This window comes from Mycena indigotica, assembly GCF_014461135.1.
Source record: "Mycena indigotica strain 171206Taipei chromosome Unknown Mind.scaff0005, whole genome shotgun sequence".
Taxonomy (NCBI): Eukaryota; Fungi; Basidiomycota; class Agaricomycetes; order Agaricales; family Mycenaceae; genus Mycena; species Mycena indigotica.
Genome location: NW_023503004.1, coordinates 2,442,885 through 2,462,538, shown reverse-complemented (window position 1 = coordinate 2,462,538; position 19,654 = coordinate 2,442,885). Strand labels below are relative to the sequence as shown.

The 19,654-nt window shown below is 53.3% G+C and overlaps 5 protein-coding genes across 5 annotated transcripts; all 5 read left to right on the top strand.

Annotated features, from left to right (window-relative positions):
• Window positions 1-4,366: 4,366 nt before the first annotated feature.
• MIND_00585300 (putative Peptidyl-Lys metalloendopeptidase) lies at window positions 4,367-5,526 on the top strand (the record flags this gene model as incomplete). The annotated part of the gene is made up of 3 exons (XM_037362611.1): window positions 4,367-4,646; window positions 4,705-5,410; window positions 5,466-5,526. The coding sequence occupies 3 exons, from the start codon at window positions 4,367-4,369 to the stop codon at window positions 5,524-5,526; spliced, it is 1,047 nt and encodes a 348-aa protein (XP_037220532.1).
• Window positions 5,527-7,562: 2,036 nt separating this feature from the next.
• Window positions 7,563-8,450, top strand: MIND_00585200 (uncharacterized protein; the record flags this gene model as incomplete). The annotated part of the gene is made up of 2 exons (XM_037362610.1): window positions 7,563-7,696; window positions 7,742-8,450. The coding sequence occupies exons 1-2, from the start codon at window positions 7,581-7,583 to the stop codon at window positions 8,448-8,450; spliced, it is 825 nt and encodes a 274-aa protein (XP_037220531.1). The 5' UTR covers window positions 7,563-7,580.
• A 2,035-nt stretch (window positions 8,451-10,485) lies between these two features.
• MIND_00585100 (uncharacterized protein) lies at window positions 10,486-11,179 on the top strand (the record flags this gene model as incomplete). Its single annotated transcript, XM_037362609.1, has 2 exons — window positions 10,486-10,610; window positions 10,666-11,179. The coding sequence occupies exons 1-2, from the start codon at window positions 10,495-10,497 to the stop codon at window positions 11,177-11,179; spliced, it is 630 nt and encodes a 209-aa protein (XP_037220530.1). The 5' UTR covers window positions 10,486-10,494.
• A 1,232-nt stretch (window positions 11,180-12,411) lies between these two features.
• Window positions 12,412-13,298, top strand: MIND_00585000 (uncharacterized protein; the record flags this gene model as incomplete). The annotated part of the gene is made up of 3 exons (XM_037362608.1): window positions 12,412-12,527; window positions 12,580-12,751; window positions 12,795-13,298. The coding sequence occupies 3 exons, from the start codon at window positions 12,412-12,414 to the stop codon at window positions 13,296-13,298; spliced, it is 792 nt and encodes a 263-aa protein (XP_037220529.1).
• Window positions 13,299-14,237: 939 nt separating this feature from the next.
• Window positions 14,238-15,755, top strand: MIND_00584900 (Peroxidase; the record flags this gene model as incomplete). Its single annotated transcript, XM_037362607.1, has 10 exons — window positions 14,238-14,298; window positions 14,346-14,549; window positions 14,598-14,919; window positions 14,970-15,006; window positions 15,062-15,069; window positions 15,117-15,197; window positions 15,246-15,325; window positions 15,378-15,413; window positions 15,466-15,638; window positions 15,687-15,755. 10 exons carry the CDS (start codon window positions 14,238-14,240, stop codon window positions 15,753-15,755), a joined length of 1,071 nt encoding a protein of 356 aa, XP_037220528.1.
• Between the last annotated feature and the right edge of the window lie 3,899 nt (window positions 15,756-19,654).

Genomic DNA, 19,654 nt, shown 5'->3' with positions numbered 1-19,654 from the left:
CGCAAGGCTGGTTGTCGGTCTTTCGCCACGTTATGATCATGTGACGGTTGTAGTGATACACTCGAGTACAGTATAGCATCAATGATGGAATAAATGGTTATATAATACCTATAATATTAATAGTAATACATATATAATACTTCAAACTCCTTTTCTTCAGGCCGATGACCCGGTATATAGTTGGGAAGGCGTGTGTCAATAACAATCCTAATTTGGACAAAAATGATGTATTGTAATATAGCCATCAAAAGTACTGATGGCAATCAAAAATGGTTCCACATTAAAAACATTATATAAATGGGTGCACTAGCTTAGGTAATAGAATACCAGATAAAGAGTAATAATATATATTCCTATTAAAATAATGCTTTGGCCTAGGGAGAATTACTAGGCTAAAGTTCTAGGTGTACATAGTCTCTGGCTGTACCTAGTATTCTAGGCAATGCATTTCCTAGGTACACTGGATTTAGGCTAAATACTACCACTACGGCTCTTCTCTCTTTCTTAAGAAAGAGAGAAATGATGTGACGGGTCATGCTGGCCCTTTTATGATCCAGAGTCACGTGCTTTATCGGTCAGGCTAAACGATGAATGCGAAGATATTCTCTCTTCAATGCGGGAGCATTGCAGAAGTCATTCTCGGACACCCAGCTGTCATCGCTTGGATCGTAGCCCACCCACCGAACTAAGAACATTCGGTATTCTTGTCCTTTTCAGCGTCGCAAGCGGTGGCCCAGGATAGCCTCTACCTCGAATTCCTCTGACGGGGTGAGGTAGTCGCGGGTGTCGGGTAGCGTCACCCTTTCTCCGGATCGATCTTCTGACGGATGGTACAGCTTGAGATGTTCCAAGTTGAATACAGGGTGCATGTTGTAGGAGTCTGGCAGGCGGAGGCGGTAGACTACAGGGTTAATCTTTTCCATGACTTCGAACGGCCCCATGGTCCTTTGGATAAGCTTACGACCCATCCCAGCTATGTCTACCAGTTCCAGCGAGTGCGGATTGACTAGAACACGGTCTCCTTCCTTGATCTCCTCAACGGGACGGCGATGCTTATTGAAAGCACGAGCTTGCCTCTCTTGAGCTAGAACGATGGAATCTCTCACGAACTGGCGATGCTCGTTAAGGGCTTCCGTAAAGTCCTTTTCTTTTTGCCCTCGTACGAATGGCCTCACCACGGGATCCGCGGTGGGGAGTAACGTTCTGGCTACTGTCTTCGGATGGTAGCCCATGAGCAAGAAGTTAGGCTTGTAACCGGTTGAAGAGTGAACACTGCCATTTTACACGAAGTTCATTTCCTCGAGCCATCGGGCCCAGGCAGTACGGTCCTTCGCCACGTAAGCGCGAAGCATTTGCTCCAAGAAGGCGTTGACGATCTCGGTCTGACCGTCTGTTTGGGGTGATGGGAGGTGGATAGTGCCATTCTGCTACCATATTGTGCAGTAACAGCTCTCCAGAATGCCGTGGCCCATCTATGATCACAGTCCGCAATGATCCGCTCCAGCATCCCAAATCCATTGACTACATGGTCGATGAACAGCTTTGCGAATCCTTCTTGAGATAGAGTCGTACCTGGCTTCATGGCCTATTATTGGTAGTGACAATCACTAGAGAGGCTGTATAGGATAGGGGTGGTGGTGGTGGCTGGAGACAGCCGAAGCAGAGCACCTGGAATAGTCAACAGAGTGGCCCAAGCTGCCACCTGACTGAGAGGAGGGTTCCTCTGATATGCCTAAAGATTTGAATAATTCAAGCATAGACTTCAAAATGGCAAGTCTGTTATAATATCATGAAGTCATGTCATAATATCACAGATTGTGATATTATGAATAATCTGTGATATTATGACATGACTTCATGCTGAAATTGTATTCAGAAATTATCCAATTTGTCACCCCCTTAGAGGTTTGACATGTGCAACAAACCAAAATTGTCATTGTGCCTTCTTCATTTGGGCAATTTGAGTGTCAATGTCAAAAATTATGCAAAATTACCCATTTGGAAAGGTTGTCAGCCCAAATTTTGGCTGACCACTGTGACTAAGAAAGCAAATCTGTTCCCTTCAGGTGGGTGTCACACATACTTAATGGACAAATTGATTATAGTAGTACAGTATCACTATGGACTATCAGGTCCATTTAGCCTAAGTAGTAGGTTGGACTTGGAAAGCTACATGGGATCCAGAAATTCTCATGGGAATATGATAATCATTAGATAGAGAATTAAATAATTTTGATACTTTTAGTATCCAAGTGCTTCTGTCAGAGGATTTATGCAAGGCTCAATATTCAATTGATGTTATAGTACTTTTAATCAGTTTGTGCTATGCCGCTTGTTGACCCATACACAGGAAATTGAAAAAATTCTTTTAATTCTATAGACAAGAAATATGATATATTCATTTTTTTCATAGATGTCTATTCTTTATCAAGCTTTCTGTAAGAACAAAAAGAATGTCTTTGGCAGGGACAGAAAAGTTATTGGAAAGCTGGCCTTTCCATATGGCTTTCAATCCCCCTTTCTGTGCAATATGAAGGATATATTTCCGCTTATTTCATAAATAAGTTGTTTAAATTCATGTTTATTTGTCATCCAAAAGAACATATTTCTGCCATTTTCAGAAAGCTCTTCTTTATATACACCTTTAATAGCAGATTGAAAGAACATCTTTCAAGAAAAGAAGAAAGGTGTGCTTTTTGCTTGCATGAAAGGAAACATCATCTTTCTGACTTTTTCAGAAAGATGCTCTTGTATAAAAGGGGAAACAAATGATGTCCTTTCTGCAAAAAATATAAAGATGTTGTTTGTGGAAAATATAAAATATGTTGTTTCTGCTACAAAGAAACAGGCATACAAATTTGTATTGAAAAGATAAACTTTCAATTGATAATTCAGTTTTTGCTAAAAGAGGTTCCTTTTATACCAGGGAAATATATTTGAAAAACAAATATTTATTTTAATGGAAAGAAGTATTGAAATGTTTACATTAAATTCATGTTTTAATGGGAAAAGAAAGTTTGGAATTTTCCCTGTGCCACCTTAAATCTGGTCACATTGAGATTTTTGGCCGAAAATTTCCTGCCAGTCACAGGTCACAATCGATATTTTGGTTCCAAACCATCTTAAAATGATAATTTCTGAAAATTTCCACATAGCATGCAGAACTTCCATATAAGGCAGGGGTCACACTAGCTTTTACCCTTGGCTGAATTGCCACATGTCACACGTGTCACACCGTGCAGAATTGATTGAAATACTATAGTATATGGCTACACAGGTGATCTAAACTTGGGGGTTTGTTTCCCATAACTGTTTAGAAAAACATATACTGACCAAGGATCTTCTAGCATACTTCTTGAACATGTTGCACTATGGATAATGAATGGCATGGCTGGCCATATGCCGGCACACCTTATCTAGAGGCGCGCACAATATCTCCCCCTCTGGACCCCCCTCATTAATCTCATAGCTACTGTTTCCCTTTCGATCGAGTGTATATATATATCACTTACTTAGGAGTGCTACCTCCGAGTCAGTTGTTTGTTCACTTCCAAGTGCCCCGACTAGTACTGAGGTATGTGACTTATATTTACCATCCTATCTACTCTATACTCACTTATATACTACAGCACTTCTTCTACAGGTATATAGCTGAATCTCAGTCGTTCACTTCCAAGTGCCCCGACTGAGTAAGTACTTCTTCTACAGAACATGCCTTCAGGCTTCTAACATTTCTTAGTGTGCCGTCTATCACTCTGTGACACTCGTGACCCGGCAATCACGTAAATACGGGATGCGACTTGTCCTTGCCTCCGCTCCCCATGGCCTCGTCCGCCTCAGCGCAGCGAGCGCACAAGCTCATCCCCAGCGGCGGGCCACATCATCACGCTCACGTCATCGTTCGGTTCCCAAGGCTTGTCTCGCCCGTACGGCTCAGCAGCTTCAAGCTTGCTTTCTCTTGCTTCGTGGAGGACGCAGGGTCGACCCTGGAGGAAGCTCCGGATCCTGTGGTGGCGGTCTCAAGTCGCCGGTCGGGTCTTACTAATCCACCGAGGCAACGGGTTTCCCGGGCGCCAAGCGCGGGCACGGGGCGGGGGGTTTAGCTGTTCGAGAGGAAAGGTGAGGATAGGCTGAGAGAGAGAGAAAGGGCCATTTGGCTGCGGCCAGGTCCAGGACCAAGCCGAAACTGAACTGCCCGGTTGCCAGTGATATAAGACGTAGTCGCCGCCTACTTTCTGGGGTCGTTGAGCCAGAATGTTGGCTCTCCTCTCTGCCGCGCTGCTTGCTCTCTTGTTCGCTGGCGCCGTTTCCGCGGAGGCGCAGCTCGCGCTGTCTCTCACTGGTCAGTAACAGTGACCGCTGGATAATGGAGCCTCACCCCACACTAGACGCCCCGGACAACCCGCTGCACCTGATTGTCAGCCTCATGAACACGGGGGACGTTGCGCTCAAGCTGTTACGGGACCCGCACACCGTGCTCGACCCCTTCCCGGCGCAGAAGTTCGCGATCACGAGCACAACCGGCCGCCCGCCGGCGTTCATCGGCGGGACAGGCAAGTACGTGCCCGAGGCTGTCGTCAGGGCCAACAAGGACGACGCATTTCTGCTCTTCCCACCAGGCTCGTACGTCAACATCAAGTACGACCGTGGGTGCTTATTTACCCGCCATGCCCGCCGTGCGCTTCGCTGACCATTATGCCACAGTAACCATTGCGTACAACTTTAGCGATGCGGGAGACGGGCCGTACACCGTATACCCCGCAAATTTGTTCCAGCACCTCAATGCGGACGGCGCGCTTGTGACCATCGCCGCGAACATCACGCACGCGAGCCACCGCATCCGGCTTTCCGGCCCGCCCACCGTCACGCCGCCGCCGCCGCCGGGCACGTGCCCCGCCCCGCAGTCACAAACGCGATCGCGGCTGCAGAAGCGGATCAACTTCCACTGTTGCACGTTTACGCAGCAGGCACAGCTCGCCGATGCGGCGGCCGCGGCCCAGATCCTCGCCGATGCGGCACACATGTACCTACTCGACATGCTTGCGCACCAACTGCAGCCCTCCGCGACGCCCCGCTACCGCGCCTGGTTCGGCCCGTTCTCGCCCGCGCACCACGGCTTGATCTTGACCCACTTCCGCAACCTCGCCGAGCACAAGTTTACGTCGTTTACGTACGACTGCACGTGCCGGCACCCGACGATGTCGGCGTATGTGCACGGGATGAGCCCCGCGCACTACGGGATCATCTACATCTGCCCCGCCTTCTGGTACTCGAACCTTGTCGGCACGGACTCGCAGGCCGGCACCCTCATCCACGAGTCGTCCCACTTCGCCGCCGTCGCCGGCACCCACGATGTTACGCTCGGACAGAATGCCTCCCTGGAGCTCGCGCTCCGCGACCCCCGCCTCGCGTATGTTTATCCTGTCAGTGTTTTCTGTGAGCGCATTGCTGATGATCCCGGGTAGAATTATGAACGCGGACAACCACGAGTACTTTGCGGAGAACCGCAACCCGGAGCTGCCGTAGTTTCAATGTAGCTTCCAGTTGGACCTTTTATTACAGGCACATTTACATGTCAAACCTCGAATAATCATGATACGCCCCCTTAGGGCCTAGGCTTTCAGTCAGCGTTCAAGTAATTTAAGTATTTACAGCATTGGATTTGGCTCCCTTGAACTTTAGGTTGTTTGCTACCCAAACGTCAACAATACATCTAGTGCTGTCCACAATTATATTATGCTAGAATATATTTTGAATATATTCGAATAAATATGATTATATTATGCCCTTTGCATATTCAGACCCATTGAATATGAGTGATTATGAATATGAATATATTATGAATATAATATATTATACCTTGGCCATAATTAATTATATTCAAATACACCAGCAAGCCCTTCAGCCAGAGGTACTAGCTCTGTAGCAGGCTACTAGCAGCAGTAGCAACATCTTCAAACTCAGTCTTTACCATATCAATGGCTTTTGGCAGTAAATCAGGCCGGACAATATCCATATCCAGCCCTGACAGAAGGCTGAAGTTGACCTTTATATTGCTACCCTGGACTTTGATGATACTCTTCGCTGGTGAAGGTATCATACTTAACCTAGGCTAGAGTTTTGTTCAGCTTAATATCTTGTTGTAGAATATCCAGGCTATGTTACCAATCCTGGTTATGGCTGCAAAGAGCATCTCTGTAGGGCACCTGGTCTCCAGACTCCAGCATCAAGCATAGGATGACAGATATGCATGCCTCAATGACTGCAAAATTGGCCACAGAAACAACCATAACCAAGGAGTGGTTCAATAAACCATGAGATAAGGTGGATTATATGCACTATGTGCAGACTTGTGAAGCTTGAATATAATTGAATATATTCATAATATATTCATATCGTGAGCCCAATTATGATTATGAATATGAATACAATTATAATATGCTCCAGCAGGGAGAATATATTATGAATATGAATAAATTATGAAAATTTCCTATTCATAATCATAATTGGACAGCACTAAATACATCATCTCGAGTGCACATGGTCACATACCGCGAGCGCCGGCTGCGCGCGGAGATGACCGCCGTGGGATCCGGAACGGACCGATGCGTGATGCCGGTGGGCGACCCGTGCCGGTGGGCGACCCGAACGCCGGGGGCCCGGGCCGGCGCCGGCTGCTTGAATATCAGGATGGGGTTGAGTGAGGCAACGAGATGTGCTGTTAAGTGTCTGCCAATAAACTATGTTTTACACTGGGTACTGTCGAACTTCTTCTAATAGGCCACACACAAGTCAAGTTGGTAGACAGTTTCCACATCCTCTGATTTGTTGTCCAATCGCGGCGGTCGACATGAGGCCTTACCAGTTGATCACTGTGCCTCTGCCGCACAAACACCCGCAGCGTCTTTTGCGCCCGCAGCACGCTTGTCATCACCAGCGCGGGGAGGCGCAGCTCGAAGAAGGACAGGTGCGTGACGGCGGGGAACGCCGCGGCCAGCGCGGGCGCCGGCCACGCCGGCGCTTGGGCCTCTGGGAATAGCTCGACGTGTGTCAGCCGCGCGAATGGGGCGAACGCAAGCGGGGCGTCGGCGTCCGTCGGCAGCGCGTTGGACGGATTCACCGAGAGGCGGCGGAGATTAGTCAGCGCGTGCAGTGCCTGCATGTCGTCCACAGTTATAGATGAGCCCCATAGCCCGAGGTCCACGAGGTTCGGGAAGGCCTGCACAAGACGCGCCACGATTTCCGGCGGTGTTGGCAGTGTCGCGAAGAACAGCGTCGGCCCCGCACTTTCTGGCCGCTCTTCTAGCTGCACCCACAGCGCGTCCAACTCCTCCTCATGTTCGATCAGCCGCACACGGTCCCGCAGCGGACCGATCCTGCACCGGTCGCCAACGTTGTTATCATGCTCTTGTCAGTCACCGCAGCCAGTTCGAATATGACCCGCTCGAGTTCGGGCGGCAGCACTGGCTCCGCGTCCGACATGGTGGTCGACACGCAAGGGCAATCAACAACGACACGTGGCATTAGCGATCTGTGACTCACTTGATTATGTCAGCTGCGTCCCCTTGCGTCTCTCTTTCATGGCGGACCCAGCGCTGCCTCCGGAACTGGAGCGCGACATCTTCGAACTGGCCGCGGTGACGGACAAGAGCATGATATCCACGCTGACACTCGTGTCACGGCGCGTCAACGCCTGGTGAGTACCAGTTTCCTGTAGACGAAGGAAACCAACGCACTGCAGGATTGGTCCGCTGCGGAACCGCGTGCGGCTGATCGAAGACGTGGATGTGCTGGATGCGCTGTGGGTGCGGATGGAGCAGCGGCCGGAGACTGCGGCGGCGACGCGGTTCCTCGCGACGACGACGACGCCGCCCGACAGCGTGCCGCGCCTCGCCCGGACGTTCCCGAACCTCGTCGACCTCGGGCTGTGGGGCGCGCCGGTCTCGCCCGAGGACCTGCAGGCGCTGCACGCGCTGACTCATCTACGCCGCCTGTCGCTCAATCCGTGCAATGTGCTCCCGAAGGACGCGGGGGCCCCGCCGGCGCTGGCGTTCGCGCCGTTCGCGCGGCTGACGCACCTCGAGATCTTCGCGGACGTCGAGGCGTGGATGGTGCCGGGCCTGGCCGCGGCGTTCCCCGCGCTCACGCACCTGTCCTTCTTCGACCTGCGCTTCCCGGTCCTCATGAAGGCCGTGCTGCACGCGCAGAAGACGCTCAGGGTGTTCGTGTACGTCTATATCGAGGACCCGAACGACGTTGATCCGCGGGACCCGGCGGAGGTCGCGCGCCTGCTGGGCGTCGATGATCCGCGGCTGGCCGTCGTGCCGCTCGTCGACTTTACGCTCGATTGGGAGGTGGGTGCGTGGGGCGGGTGGGACTACTGGGCGAGGGCGGAGGACGACATTTCTCGCAGAGTCCCGAAGAAGGATGCGGCTGTGCCTCCTCAATAGAATGCCCTCACTATTATCCTACAGCACTATTTAGTATATGTCTGCTTTGCAGAAGAGTCGTCCACAAACCGTGGGCAATCGTGCCAGTGCCTGCCACGTGTAATACCTATGTCATTTCATAAGCAGACCTCTCTTTCCCTTTGACGACGATGACTGAGTAGGGCTCCCAACCGTCCCCGTCTATGGACGGGTCTACGGTGCCGTATTTACGGACCCGTACCGTCGGCGGTGTTGGTCCCTTCCTGTACGGGACGGGTGACGGACGTGGAAAGCTTGGATACGGGCCGCCGGCGCCTGTCCCACCTTATTTAGGTAATTGAGACAAGATTGGGACCTATCTGAGCCAGTCAAACAAGTTTCGTAAGGAAATTCGCTGAATGGGGACAATAATCCGTGCTTACCAACTTTTTCCAGGTAAACCATTGACATATAACGGCCGTCTACGGTACGGGTTACGGCCATACGGTGCCGTACCGTATGAGATCCGCCGGCGCCACTTGACGGTACGGGGAAGGCCGTCCCGGTCTGGGCAACGGCCGTAATATTGGACGGCCGTCCCCGTATACGGGACGGTTGGGAGCCCTATGACTGAGCCGATGCTGCCGCCGGAACTTGAGCAAGCTGTGTTTGAGCTCGCAGCATGGGGGGACCAGCTGATGATACGTACGCTGGCGCTTGTTGCGCGGCGTGTCAATGTCTGGTAAGTTATTACCGAGGGCGTCGTCCCATGCTCAAAAAATGCAGGATTGGGTCGTGGCGTTATCGGATCTATCGCATCGACGATCACAAAGCATTCGAGACGCTGCGTCGACGGGTAGAAGCGTTCCCCGACAGCTGCGTGCACACAACACACTTCGCCACAGTCGTGGCGCTGCGGTCCGACACGCTGTCCTGGCCGGCCCAGACGTTCCCGCACCTCGTGGACCTCGGCCTGTGGGGCTTCCCCCAAGCTTCCCCGCGACCGTGGCCGACATGCACGTGCCACATCGCGGCGCTCCCCCGGCTGCGGCGGCTGTCGCTCAACCCGTACTACGCGCTCCCGGAGACCGGGCCCGCGTCCGACGCGCCGGCCTTCCCGCCGCTCGCCGCGCTGACGCACCTCACGCTCCTCGGGACGCCGGGCCGTGGATGCCGCCGTGGATCGCCGCGGCGTGCCCCGCGCTGACGCACCTCTCCTTCTTCCAGCGCTTCTTCCCGGACGTCATGCGCGCCGCGCGGGAGGTGCTGCCGCGCCTGGCCGTGTGCGCATATGTCCAGCCGGAGGACCCGACGCCGGAGCGGCAGGAGGTGGCGCGCGCGGTGTATGGGCGCCGGAGGGCGGCGATCGCGGACATGGGGGAGCCGCGTTTGGTGGCGGTGCTGGTGGGGGACTTTCACGGGATTACTGGGCGACGGCAGAGAAGGAGGTTGCGGCGGCGCTGAGTCTGAGGGTAGCCAGCAGCTTGAGCTTCAAGGCGGAGCCAAACTTGAATCATGGGCTGAATAAACGCACTCCCTTATCGTGCTATCTGAGCAACGGAGTCCTGATCCTTGGTTCATAGCCCTGAGAGCTGAGGCTGAGACAGCCAGTCTCAATGTGACAATGTGTTCATTTTTTTATTCCAATGATGATGAGCGGATTGATGTTTGACAAACACAATTGGCCCTGTTCCTACAATTCATCAAAGTATCCACTTACTTCCTAAATTTAGAGCTATTGCACCAATGCCACCAAAAGAGTGGACCTCCAGCAATTGCCAATGTATTGGATGTTCTCCATTCTATGTCAACAGTAGCTGAACAGTAGAACAGATCACCATGTATTTGCTACATTATTCTAACAGAGGGTCAACAAAGGTCATGGTAGGTAAATAGCATCAGGTAAAATCTATTTTACCTTTCATTTACCAAAGTGTACCCAAGCTCAACTAAAGTTATAGTTACAGCTCTGGCTCAGTAATGATCATGGTGGTTGGCATGTGCAGAGTGACGTGGCTTACGTCACTGATGAAAGGCAGCTACATGTTACATAACCGTTCTTTCAACTTCTTTGCTCCTCTCCACCATGACCGACCCAGTGCTACCGCCAGACCTGGAGCGCGCCATCTTTGAGCTCGCGGCGTGGGGCGATGTGCGGATGATCGCGACGCTGCCGCTCGTCGCTCACCGCGTCAACGCCTGGTCAGTACTACTCATTACGTCTTCCTCTCACCAAAGCTCAAAGAAAAACATCTAGGATGCGGCTGCTGCGCTTCCGAGTGTACCGCATCCCGGACTACAATGGCCTCAGCGTGCTCTGGGGACATGCAGCCGCATTCCCGCAAAGCCGGGCGGCCATGACCCACCTTGCGATGGTCGCCACCGGTTGGCCCACAGCCACCATTCTGGCGCGGCTGGCGGCGACGTTCCCACACATCGTCGACCTCGCGCTGTGGGGCATCCCGCACCGCGCGAACGACCTGCAGCCAATCGGGGCGCTGGCCAATCTGCGCCGCCTGGCGCTGAGCCCGCTCTACGCCTTCCGGAACAACGCCGCCACCGCCGTCGCCGTCCGGAGCCTGGCGCCGCTCGCCCGGCTGACACACCTCGCGCTCCTCGCGGCAGCCGGCCCGTGGCTTGTCCCCACGCTCGCCACGTGCTTCCCCGCGCTCACCCACCTCGCCCTCTTCGAGCAGCACCCTCCGCGCGCCGCATTCGTCGTCGACATGCGCCAGCTGCTGCGGTCGCTGCGCCTCGCAGTGTGCGTGTAGGTGCAGGTGGAGTAGCTCGACTGGGCGGACGGCTGGCGGTTCGACCAGCGCAAGACGCAGCTTGCCGCAGACATCGACGACCCGCGCATGGTGGCGGTGCAGGTGGCGGACCTCCGGGCCGATTGGGAGTGTGGCGCGTGGGGTGGGCGGGACTACTGGGCCCGCGCGGAAGAGGCGGTTCAGGTTGCAGTGCAGCGCCGGGCGCGTACTAGTACTAGTACTTGATTAGAACTCTATCCAACGCGGATCCATTGAAGCCACGCAAGCATCTAACCAACATATGTTTCAATAACTTCCCCTTGTATTCTTGAGCAATGAGGTTGCATACGGTTACACTGCGGCGCCAAGCCAGAGCAAAAGAGATAGATTTGGGGATTTCAAGTTATCAAGCCGTGGCTTACCACGCCTGGTCCCTAGACACCAAGTAGTCAGCACGAATAGGCGCGAGGCTCGCAATCCATACCGTCTGTAGTACTGCTTTACGACGTGAAGCCGCCCGCCGCATTGCGACTTCCTCCTCCGCCGGCGCGCAGACCCAATAGTCCCGCCCGCCCCCGGGCCACGCACCGCGCGCCCAGTCGTGCACCACGTCCCGCACATACGCAGCGACCAGGCGCGGATCTGCGGCATCAGCGGCGAGCCGCGAGCTCCGCCCTGCGCTCCGCGTATATCACGTGGTTCCGGCCGTCGGCCCAGGCGCCGGCCGCGAGGTAGACGGACACGCAGGCCGCGCAGTGTCGCGCATGACGTCAGGGCAGTAGCAGTCGAAGAAGGACAGGTGCGTGAGCGCGGGGAAGGCCAGGGCGGCCGGCGGCAGCGTCCACGGGCTGGCGTCTGCGAGGAGCTCGAGGTGGGTCGGCCCGGCCAGCGGGGGGACGCCCGGGAAATCGTCACGGTCCTCGAGGAAGGCGTTGGTTGCTCGGTATCCGCGATGCGATGCACCCGATAGCGCAGCAGGCCAGTCCTTGGCGTTGTCAGAATTTTAGTCGTAGAGGCAGTGTCACTTGCCACGTGTTAACATGGCGAGCGACGAGGGCCAGCGTGCGTATCATCCCCAAGTCTGCCCGTGCCGCGAGCTCGAAGACAGCGCGCTCGAGCTCCGGCGGGAGAACTGGCGCGGTGTCCATGGTGGTTGAAGTCAACATCCAAAAGATGCCGTGAAGCACACGTGATTATGACATCTGGCGTCTTATGTCATAAGCGCATCAACATCCTGTTCTCCCTTGACCTCCATGAGCGAGCCCACGTTGCCGCCGGAGCTGGAGCGAGCCGTGTTTGCGCTCGCGGCGTGGAGGGACCAGCGGATGATATGCACGCTGGCGCTCGTCGCGCGGCGTGTCAACGTCTGGTAGCCGTCTATTCGACGTTGACGAAGACTTGAAAATGCTGAACAAATGCAGGATTGGGCCGCTGCGGTATCGGATGTGTCGGATCCGGAGCCGCACCGACCTCGAGGCGCTGTGGCAACGTGTAGAAGCGCTCCCCGCGAGCGGGGCCACACAACGCGCCTCGCGACGGCTGTGCGGGTGCCGGATGCCATATCCCGCCTCGCGCGGACACTCCCTTGGGGGTGTGGGCGCACCCGCCCCTCCCACCCGACATGCGCGCGCTGCAGCCGCTGACCAATCTGCGCCGGCTATCGATGAACGCGAACGATGTCTTCCCGGAGGCCGGCGCCGACGTGCCGAGCTTCGTGCTGGACTTCCCCCCGCTCACGGGGCTGACGCACCTCGAGCTGCTCGGAGACCCCGGGCCATGGATGCCGCGCGTGATCGCTGCGGCTTACCCCGCTCTCACGCACCTATCCTTGTTCAACCGCTACTTTCCGGACGTCATGCGCGAGGCCCTCCAGGCGCTGCCGCGCCTCACGATGTGTGTTTATGTGCACGTCGAGTACCTGGCAAGGGAAGACCAAGCGGCTCCCAGCACGATATATGCCCAACGCCAGGCGGCGATTATCGGTCTGGATGATCCGCGCGCAGTGGCGGTGATGCCGGTCTACTCGGATGAAAACTGGGGGCCTGGCGCATGGCGCGGGCGGGATTATTGGGCCAGAGCGGAGGAGGAGCTTGCGTTGCGGCGCGTGAATCGGAGCAGGGTGACGCCAAGGGTGGAGTAAACCAGCATAGCACATTCTGTGAGTGTTGTGTAACTTGTGTTAACAAACAGCCACATCGATCACATTACCTCAGCCCATCTTTCTTGTCCTCCTCGCCGATGATAGACGCAGTCCTGCCGCCAGAACTCGGGCGTGTGGTCTTCCAGCTCGCTGCGGGGAGAGACAGGGGCGCTGGTAGCCAGGCGCGTCAATGTCTGGTGAGTCGTGTCTCAGCCCCATGCTGATTCCTGAATAGACTTAACGAAATAGGATTGCCCCGCTGTGCTACCGCGCTATCTGAGCGCTTGCCTGAGACACGCGTTGCCTCGCGGTGTCAGGCCTGGAGCTGCCCTCCCACAGATCACCGCCCGTTCCCACACCTCGTGGACCTGTGGAGCTTCACGCCGGCGACAGCCGCATACATGCAGGTTGCGCTCCCGCGCTTGCGCCGGCTCTCCCACAACGTCCAAGAAGGTTAGAGATGGCCGTCTGAACGAAAGGCATGGCATCAAGTTTACCATGATGTCAACCACCACTTCCAGCTCACTCCACCTTATCGCACCTTCGTCCCATCAAATAGAGCCCGGAGAGAACACTGACCGATATTAATAATTCCAATGCAGCGGTCCCGAAAATACCTGCCCAATCATACTCCCTTTTCTTCCCACTAGTGGTACTATCCGGGTTCCAAGACGCGATATTGCCTGCTGTTTTTCACCTGTGTTGCAGCTTCCCATCTCCTAAACCGCAACCGCTGTGCGAGCGGTATAGGTAAGTCTTAGGTCCCCCTGAAATCTCTTGCCAGACATTGGCTCGGGCAGCTCGAGCTCCCGGAACGCGGTCAGCCTCGCCTTTTGCGGTTTTCTCTGGGATGGGAGGGTATAAAGGGAGGGCAATGTCGACTACAATCCTCAGGCTAAGACGTCTCTACCACCTGAAACCCCCGGAACCGGAATCTCAATGGCTTTCAAGACTCTCTCCAACATCGTCCTCCTCGCGGCCTCTCTTCGAGTTGCCAGTGGTAAGCGATATCTTCGTACCACGAAGATCTACCTAACGACCTTTTAGCTGCGCTCACCAAGCGTGTCACTTGCTCAACCGGTCAGGTCACGGCAAATGCTGCTTGCTGCGCCCTCTTCCCCGTCGTCGACGACCTCATCGAAAACCTCTTCGACGGCGGGGAGTGCGGCGAGGAGACACACGAGTCTTTGCGGCTGACCTTCCACGATGCTATCGGTCTTTCCCCCACTCTTGGCGGTGGAGGCGCTGATGGTAGCTCGTCAATTATCTCGATAATATTCTTCTCAAGTCTATTCCTAGGCTCTATCGTCACGTTCGCGGATACTGAGGTCAACTTCCCGGCCAACGCTGGTATCGACGATATCGTTGACCGTCAGACGCCGTTCATCGAGAAATGGAACGCAACCCTTACCCCCGGCGACTTCATCCAGCTGGCCGGTGCTGTTGCTGTCAGCAACTGCCCTGGTGCCCCCCGTCTCCAGTTCTTGATGGGTCGTCCTGTTGCCCAGGCTCCCTCGCCGATTGGTCTTGTCCCCGAGCCGCAAGACTCGCTCGACAAGATTCTGCAGCGCTTCAAGGAGGTCAACTTCTCTCCCGCCGAGGTGGTGGCGTTACTTGCCTCGTGTGTCACTTTCTCCCGATATTGCGCTGTTCGTTAACCTGATCTGCTAGCCACACTATTGCGGCTGCTGACTTGGTCGACCCCTCGGTATGTTTCCTCACCTGTTTCTCGGCGCTGTTTACTCATACTTTCCTGTGCTCAGATTCCAGGGTATGTCCTCATTAACTCTCAGATTATTTCGCCCTAAACCGACCCAGAACTCCGTTCTCCTCCACTCCTTCGATCTTCGACACCCAGTTCTTCATCGAGACCCAGCTCCGTGGTGTGCTGTTCCCTGGGTACGATATACTCTCTACCTGCGGCAGCCTACTTAATCATTTATATAGTACTGGTGGCCACCAAGGTGAAGTTGAGTCGCCCCTCAAGGGAGAGATCCGCCTCAACTCTGACTCTGAGCTCGCACGAGGTCTGTTCAGCTCGTGAGCGCAGAGATTGTAGTCTAATGCCTCTGGCTACAGACCCCCGCACGGCCTGCACCTTCCAATCCTTTGCCAGTGCGTCACTTTCTCCACTGTATACCCGGATTGAATCTGAGTGGGTGTTTAGCTAACCAGAACGCCATGGCCAACGCGTTCAAGGCAGCGATGGCGAAGCTGGCCGTCATCGGACAGAACACCGCGAAGATGATCGACTGCTCCGACGTCATCCCCGTCCCCAAGCCCGTCGTCGGCAAGCCCCATCTGCCCGCCGGCAAGACGATGAACGATGTCGAGCAGGCGGTAAGCACATCGCTTCTCCCATACAGCACCGTCTGACACTTGCATTAGTGTGGCACTGCCCCGTTCCCAGCGCTCACCGCCGACCCCGGCCCAGCCACCTCCGTCGCTCCTGTGTAAGTTGCTTCATCTCTTAATGTGCTCTGACTCGGAAGCTGAGGCGCGTTCTAGCCCACCGTCGTAAATTTATCCATAGAGCTAAATTTATCTATCCACGCGGGGGAGTCGTTGCCGCGCTGGATGTCGTTGACTGTTATCTTTCTCTTAGCCGCCTATATTCACATGACATCGATTCAATTCACGGGGCCGTTACTAAAATTTTTGCTTTGAAAAAGTTCGTGGTAAAAGTTGAAGTTTTATTACAAGTTTTTGTCTTCACAAACCCTGAAGTTTTATAGTTAATTTTATCCCAAGAAATACCGTCACACTGAGTTTTTTGCAAAGGAAAAACTGTCACAGTGACAGTTTTTTCCTTCACAAAAATTTGGTGTGACAGTTTTTTCCATAACAAAACCTTTACAAAAATTAGTTATGACAGTTTTTCCTTCGCAAAAACTCGATGTGACAGTTCTTTATTAGATTTTTTCCTTTGAGAAACTTGTCATTTTTTCTATAGTTTCTATATAAAGAAATCTTTCCATTTTAGTGCTAACTTTTAGGAAAAATTCCGGAAATGGCCCTGTGATTTCACTTGCTTGTTCAATTGTGTCACTGCACTGATTGTCTCTATGGGGGCCCAGCCATATGGCGGTCGAAATGGGGGGAAAATACCCAAAGAATCACCAGTCTCTGAGGAAAAACTCGGCGCTTCTTCGACAGTTGTGAGAAATCATGATGTGGGCTCCTTTTGCCCCAAAGCTGGGCCAAGTGGAAAACCCACCTAATAGGCCACTTTCTGAGGTTCTTAAGACATAAATTAACCTACATCTGTCAGGGGAACCTCCCTTTCGGCCCGGAGACGCGTCCGATTCTGGTCCGATTCCGGTTCCGACACCGGTCTGGCCCTCCATCTCGCCCGCACAATCACCGATCCGTCAACGCCCTCCTGACAGTCGCCCTGGGACCTCGCCTGCGACGCCGCCCAAGCCTTCTGTGCCCAACAGCGGCAGCTACGGACAAGCAGTATATAGTCAGCTCCCTAGCAGGCGGACCCTTAGAGATTCTTCTCTTTGGATCCTCCCCTGCTAGGACCTTGATCTCAGGCCTCCGGGGTTGCCCTTACAACATCAGGTTACTTTTATTCACTTGAAAACCACCTACTGTATCAATTTATTCAATTCAGCGGTCACACGTCACACCAGCCCGCCGACACTAAAATATTTCAGCGTGTCACAGGCCCACGGCCAGATGCTGAATGTCAAATGACCATCAAAGCATCAAAAAAATTTTGGCGCCCCCTTAAATAGGCCGAAATTTTTTGGTTGTCACACACACTGGCATCAGGCAGTGCCGAAAAATTAATTTCAGTGCCGATGTCACACCATTTTGGGCGCTGAATTGAATAAAAGGAAGTTAATTGAGGTACAAAGCTTCATTACTCAGAGAATTGCATCTTCTAACATCTTTTTCCTTACATCCATATATTGTACAATATTTGACTACAAAGCTTGGAGGTAGACTATAAGGGCTACAAAGACATCCTATCTACTACAGATACGACTGAAGTTAGCAGTTTTACATTTTGGCTAATTTATGGAACTTACACTGGGGTTTCTGCCAAAAAAATAGACCCTGAAGTAGGATTAATTTATGATAAATAGTGGACAAAAAAAATGTATATTTTCACAACTTGGAACAATAATAAATAAAACTCCAGGAAAATAGACTTGATTTGTAAAGAATTGGGACATATATTAAGTCATTAGATTGGACTGAACTCAGAGCCAATATCAGCTGACAATTTTGTGGCAAAACATTACAAGATATAAGACCATATATATTAAAAATCCGGGCCAGCACCAAAGTGTACCTAATATATCAGAAATAAGTGATAAATCGCCATTACTGTACTATTTTACTCAATTTGAATCGCAAAAATGCTGTGACATTGCATACGAAAATCTCAACTTGTATTATTTCCTTATTAGGCAGTTCTTGGCACCGGAAAAACTGCAAAATTACCCTTTCGGGACGCAAAAATGGCAAACTTGCGTGCAGATCCGATGGAAATATATTTTTTTGCAAAGTGGAGTGGTGTCCATTCACCACTTCTCCACCCACCTATAGTGCACCCTAATACCCTCTAGTTAGAGGGATAGAGTGGGGTACTATCTCCTTCTAACTAGAGGGGGTTGAGCTAGTAGCGGGCAAACCCTGCTAAATATGGCTACCAAGGGGGTCTTGGTAGCGGGGAAAGAAGCCCGGAGGCTGTCATCACCCTCCCGGCTGTCTCCCCGCCCCTGCCCACTGTGCGCGCTGCCTGCCGCCGCCCCCATGGCCTCGTCCTCGTCGTCACAATCGTGACTTATGTCACCGATCGTTGATTGACATTGCCGATCACTGCCCGCTGTCGTCGGCCGTCCCCGCTGCTGTCAAATACCCCGCCGTCACTGTCAAATAGTCTGCTGTCATCGTCCTCAACGTTGCCCTCAATGGTGAGCTCAATTCTCTCAATATTGTCATTACAGCTGTTTCCGAAAACCTTGAGACTTGTGTATTTTTTTTTCGCGTTGTTTTAGATACTTTTAGTTTTGATGGAATGATAGCACGCACCTTTTTTGGTTTGACCACCACGGCTACAACGCCACAGTCCACTTCGCTCTCAAGCGAGCCAGACCAGACCATGGAGCCAGGGGCCCTAGGGGTACTAGGTAGCGAGACGGAGCATGCAGCCACCGACTTGGAAATTATCGCCACCTCAGCTTTGCCATGTACTACGAAGACGACCTCCCTCCTTACTCACAGACGCCTTGGCTGCCCAACTCTGACCAACGCGCTCTCTTTCAGTCCCTCACAGACCATTCCCAACCTCAGCCACACTCTCTTCGCCCTCTCCCTGAAAGTATCAGTCCTACAATGTCCGACATTGCCCTCCTCCGTTCGTTGACATGATTTTTTTTTTTTGTCAACGCGTCTGATAGCACCTTCCAGAGACTCCACGACTCTCAAATACATTGCCTGCACAACCAGACCCTCTCCCCTTCACCGACTTCTCAGACTTGGCAAACTTCGACTTCAATCTGGATGTATACCCACCAGGATACGACTTCTCTGATGCTGCCAACAACCCATACCCGCAAACAGACCCCAGCGAGCCCAGGGCACGCTTTCGAAGAACCCATCGATGTAGATGCTCAGCCAGCAGCCCCAGCCCCAGCTAGACGACGAGCGCGGCCGCAAAATGATGTGGCTTCAGGTTCAGCCTCAGTCTTTGCCGCCAACCCAACAGCACCTCCCACTCGACGTAAAAAAGCAACCACCACTCCTGCTGCTCCTCCTCCTGCGCCAAATCCAGCCTCGCCTTCACCAATCCCGGATGCGCGGTCCTTTCGTGTCTATATTGATATTCGCGTCCATCAACCTGTGCAACCAACCCGCGGTCGAGGTCGAGGTCGAGGTGGGCGCGGTGTTGCCTCGGTAGCAACAAAATCTACCTTTGACCGCAAGGGCCCCGTTCATGGGAAATACGGACATGGACCTGAATGACATTCATCAGGCAATGGCGGAGGAACTCAAGTGTCCGATTGAAGCACTCCCGACATCGACAATGCAATGGCGTCCTATTCTCCCAGCAAATGCCGCTCCTCGTCCTATGAGCTCCACCTCCGGCTACGACGCAATCCTTGACCACGTCAATACTGCGCCACGTGCTCGCTCTGTCGAGCTCATTATTTTGATGGATCCAGCGCTGAAAGCACCACCTGCTGCAGTACGTTTACCATCTTCGTTGTTGTACACCATTGATAGCATGCTTTATAGCCTCCTGCATCACTACCGACGACTGGTGCTGGTGCTTACGAAGCGATTCATCGTCTTGGAAGTACTCTGGCTGTCGACGAAGATGAATTGTCAGATGACAA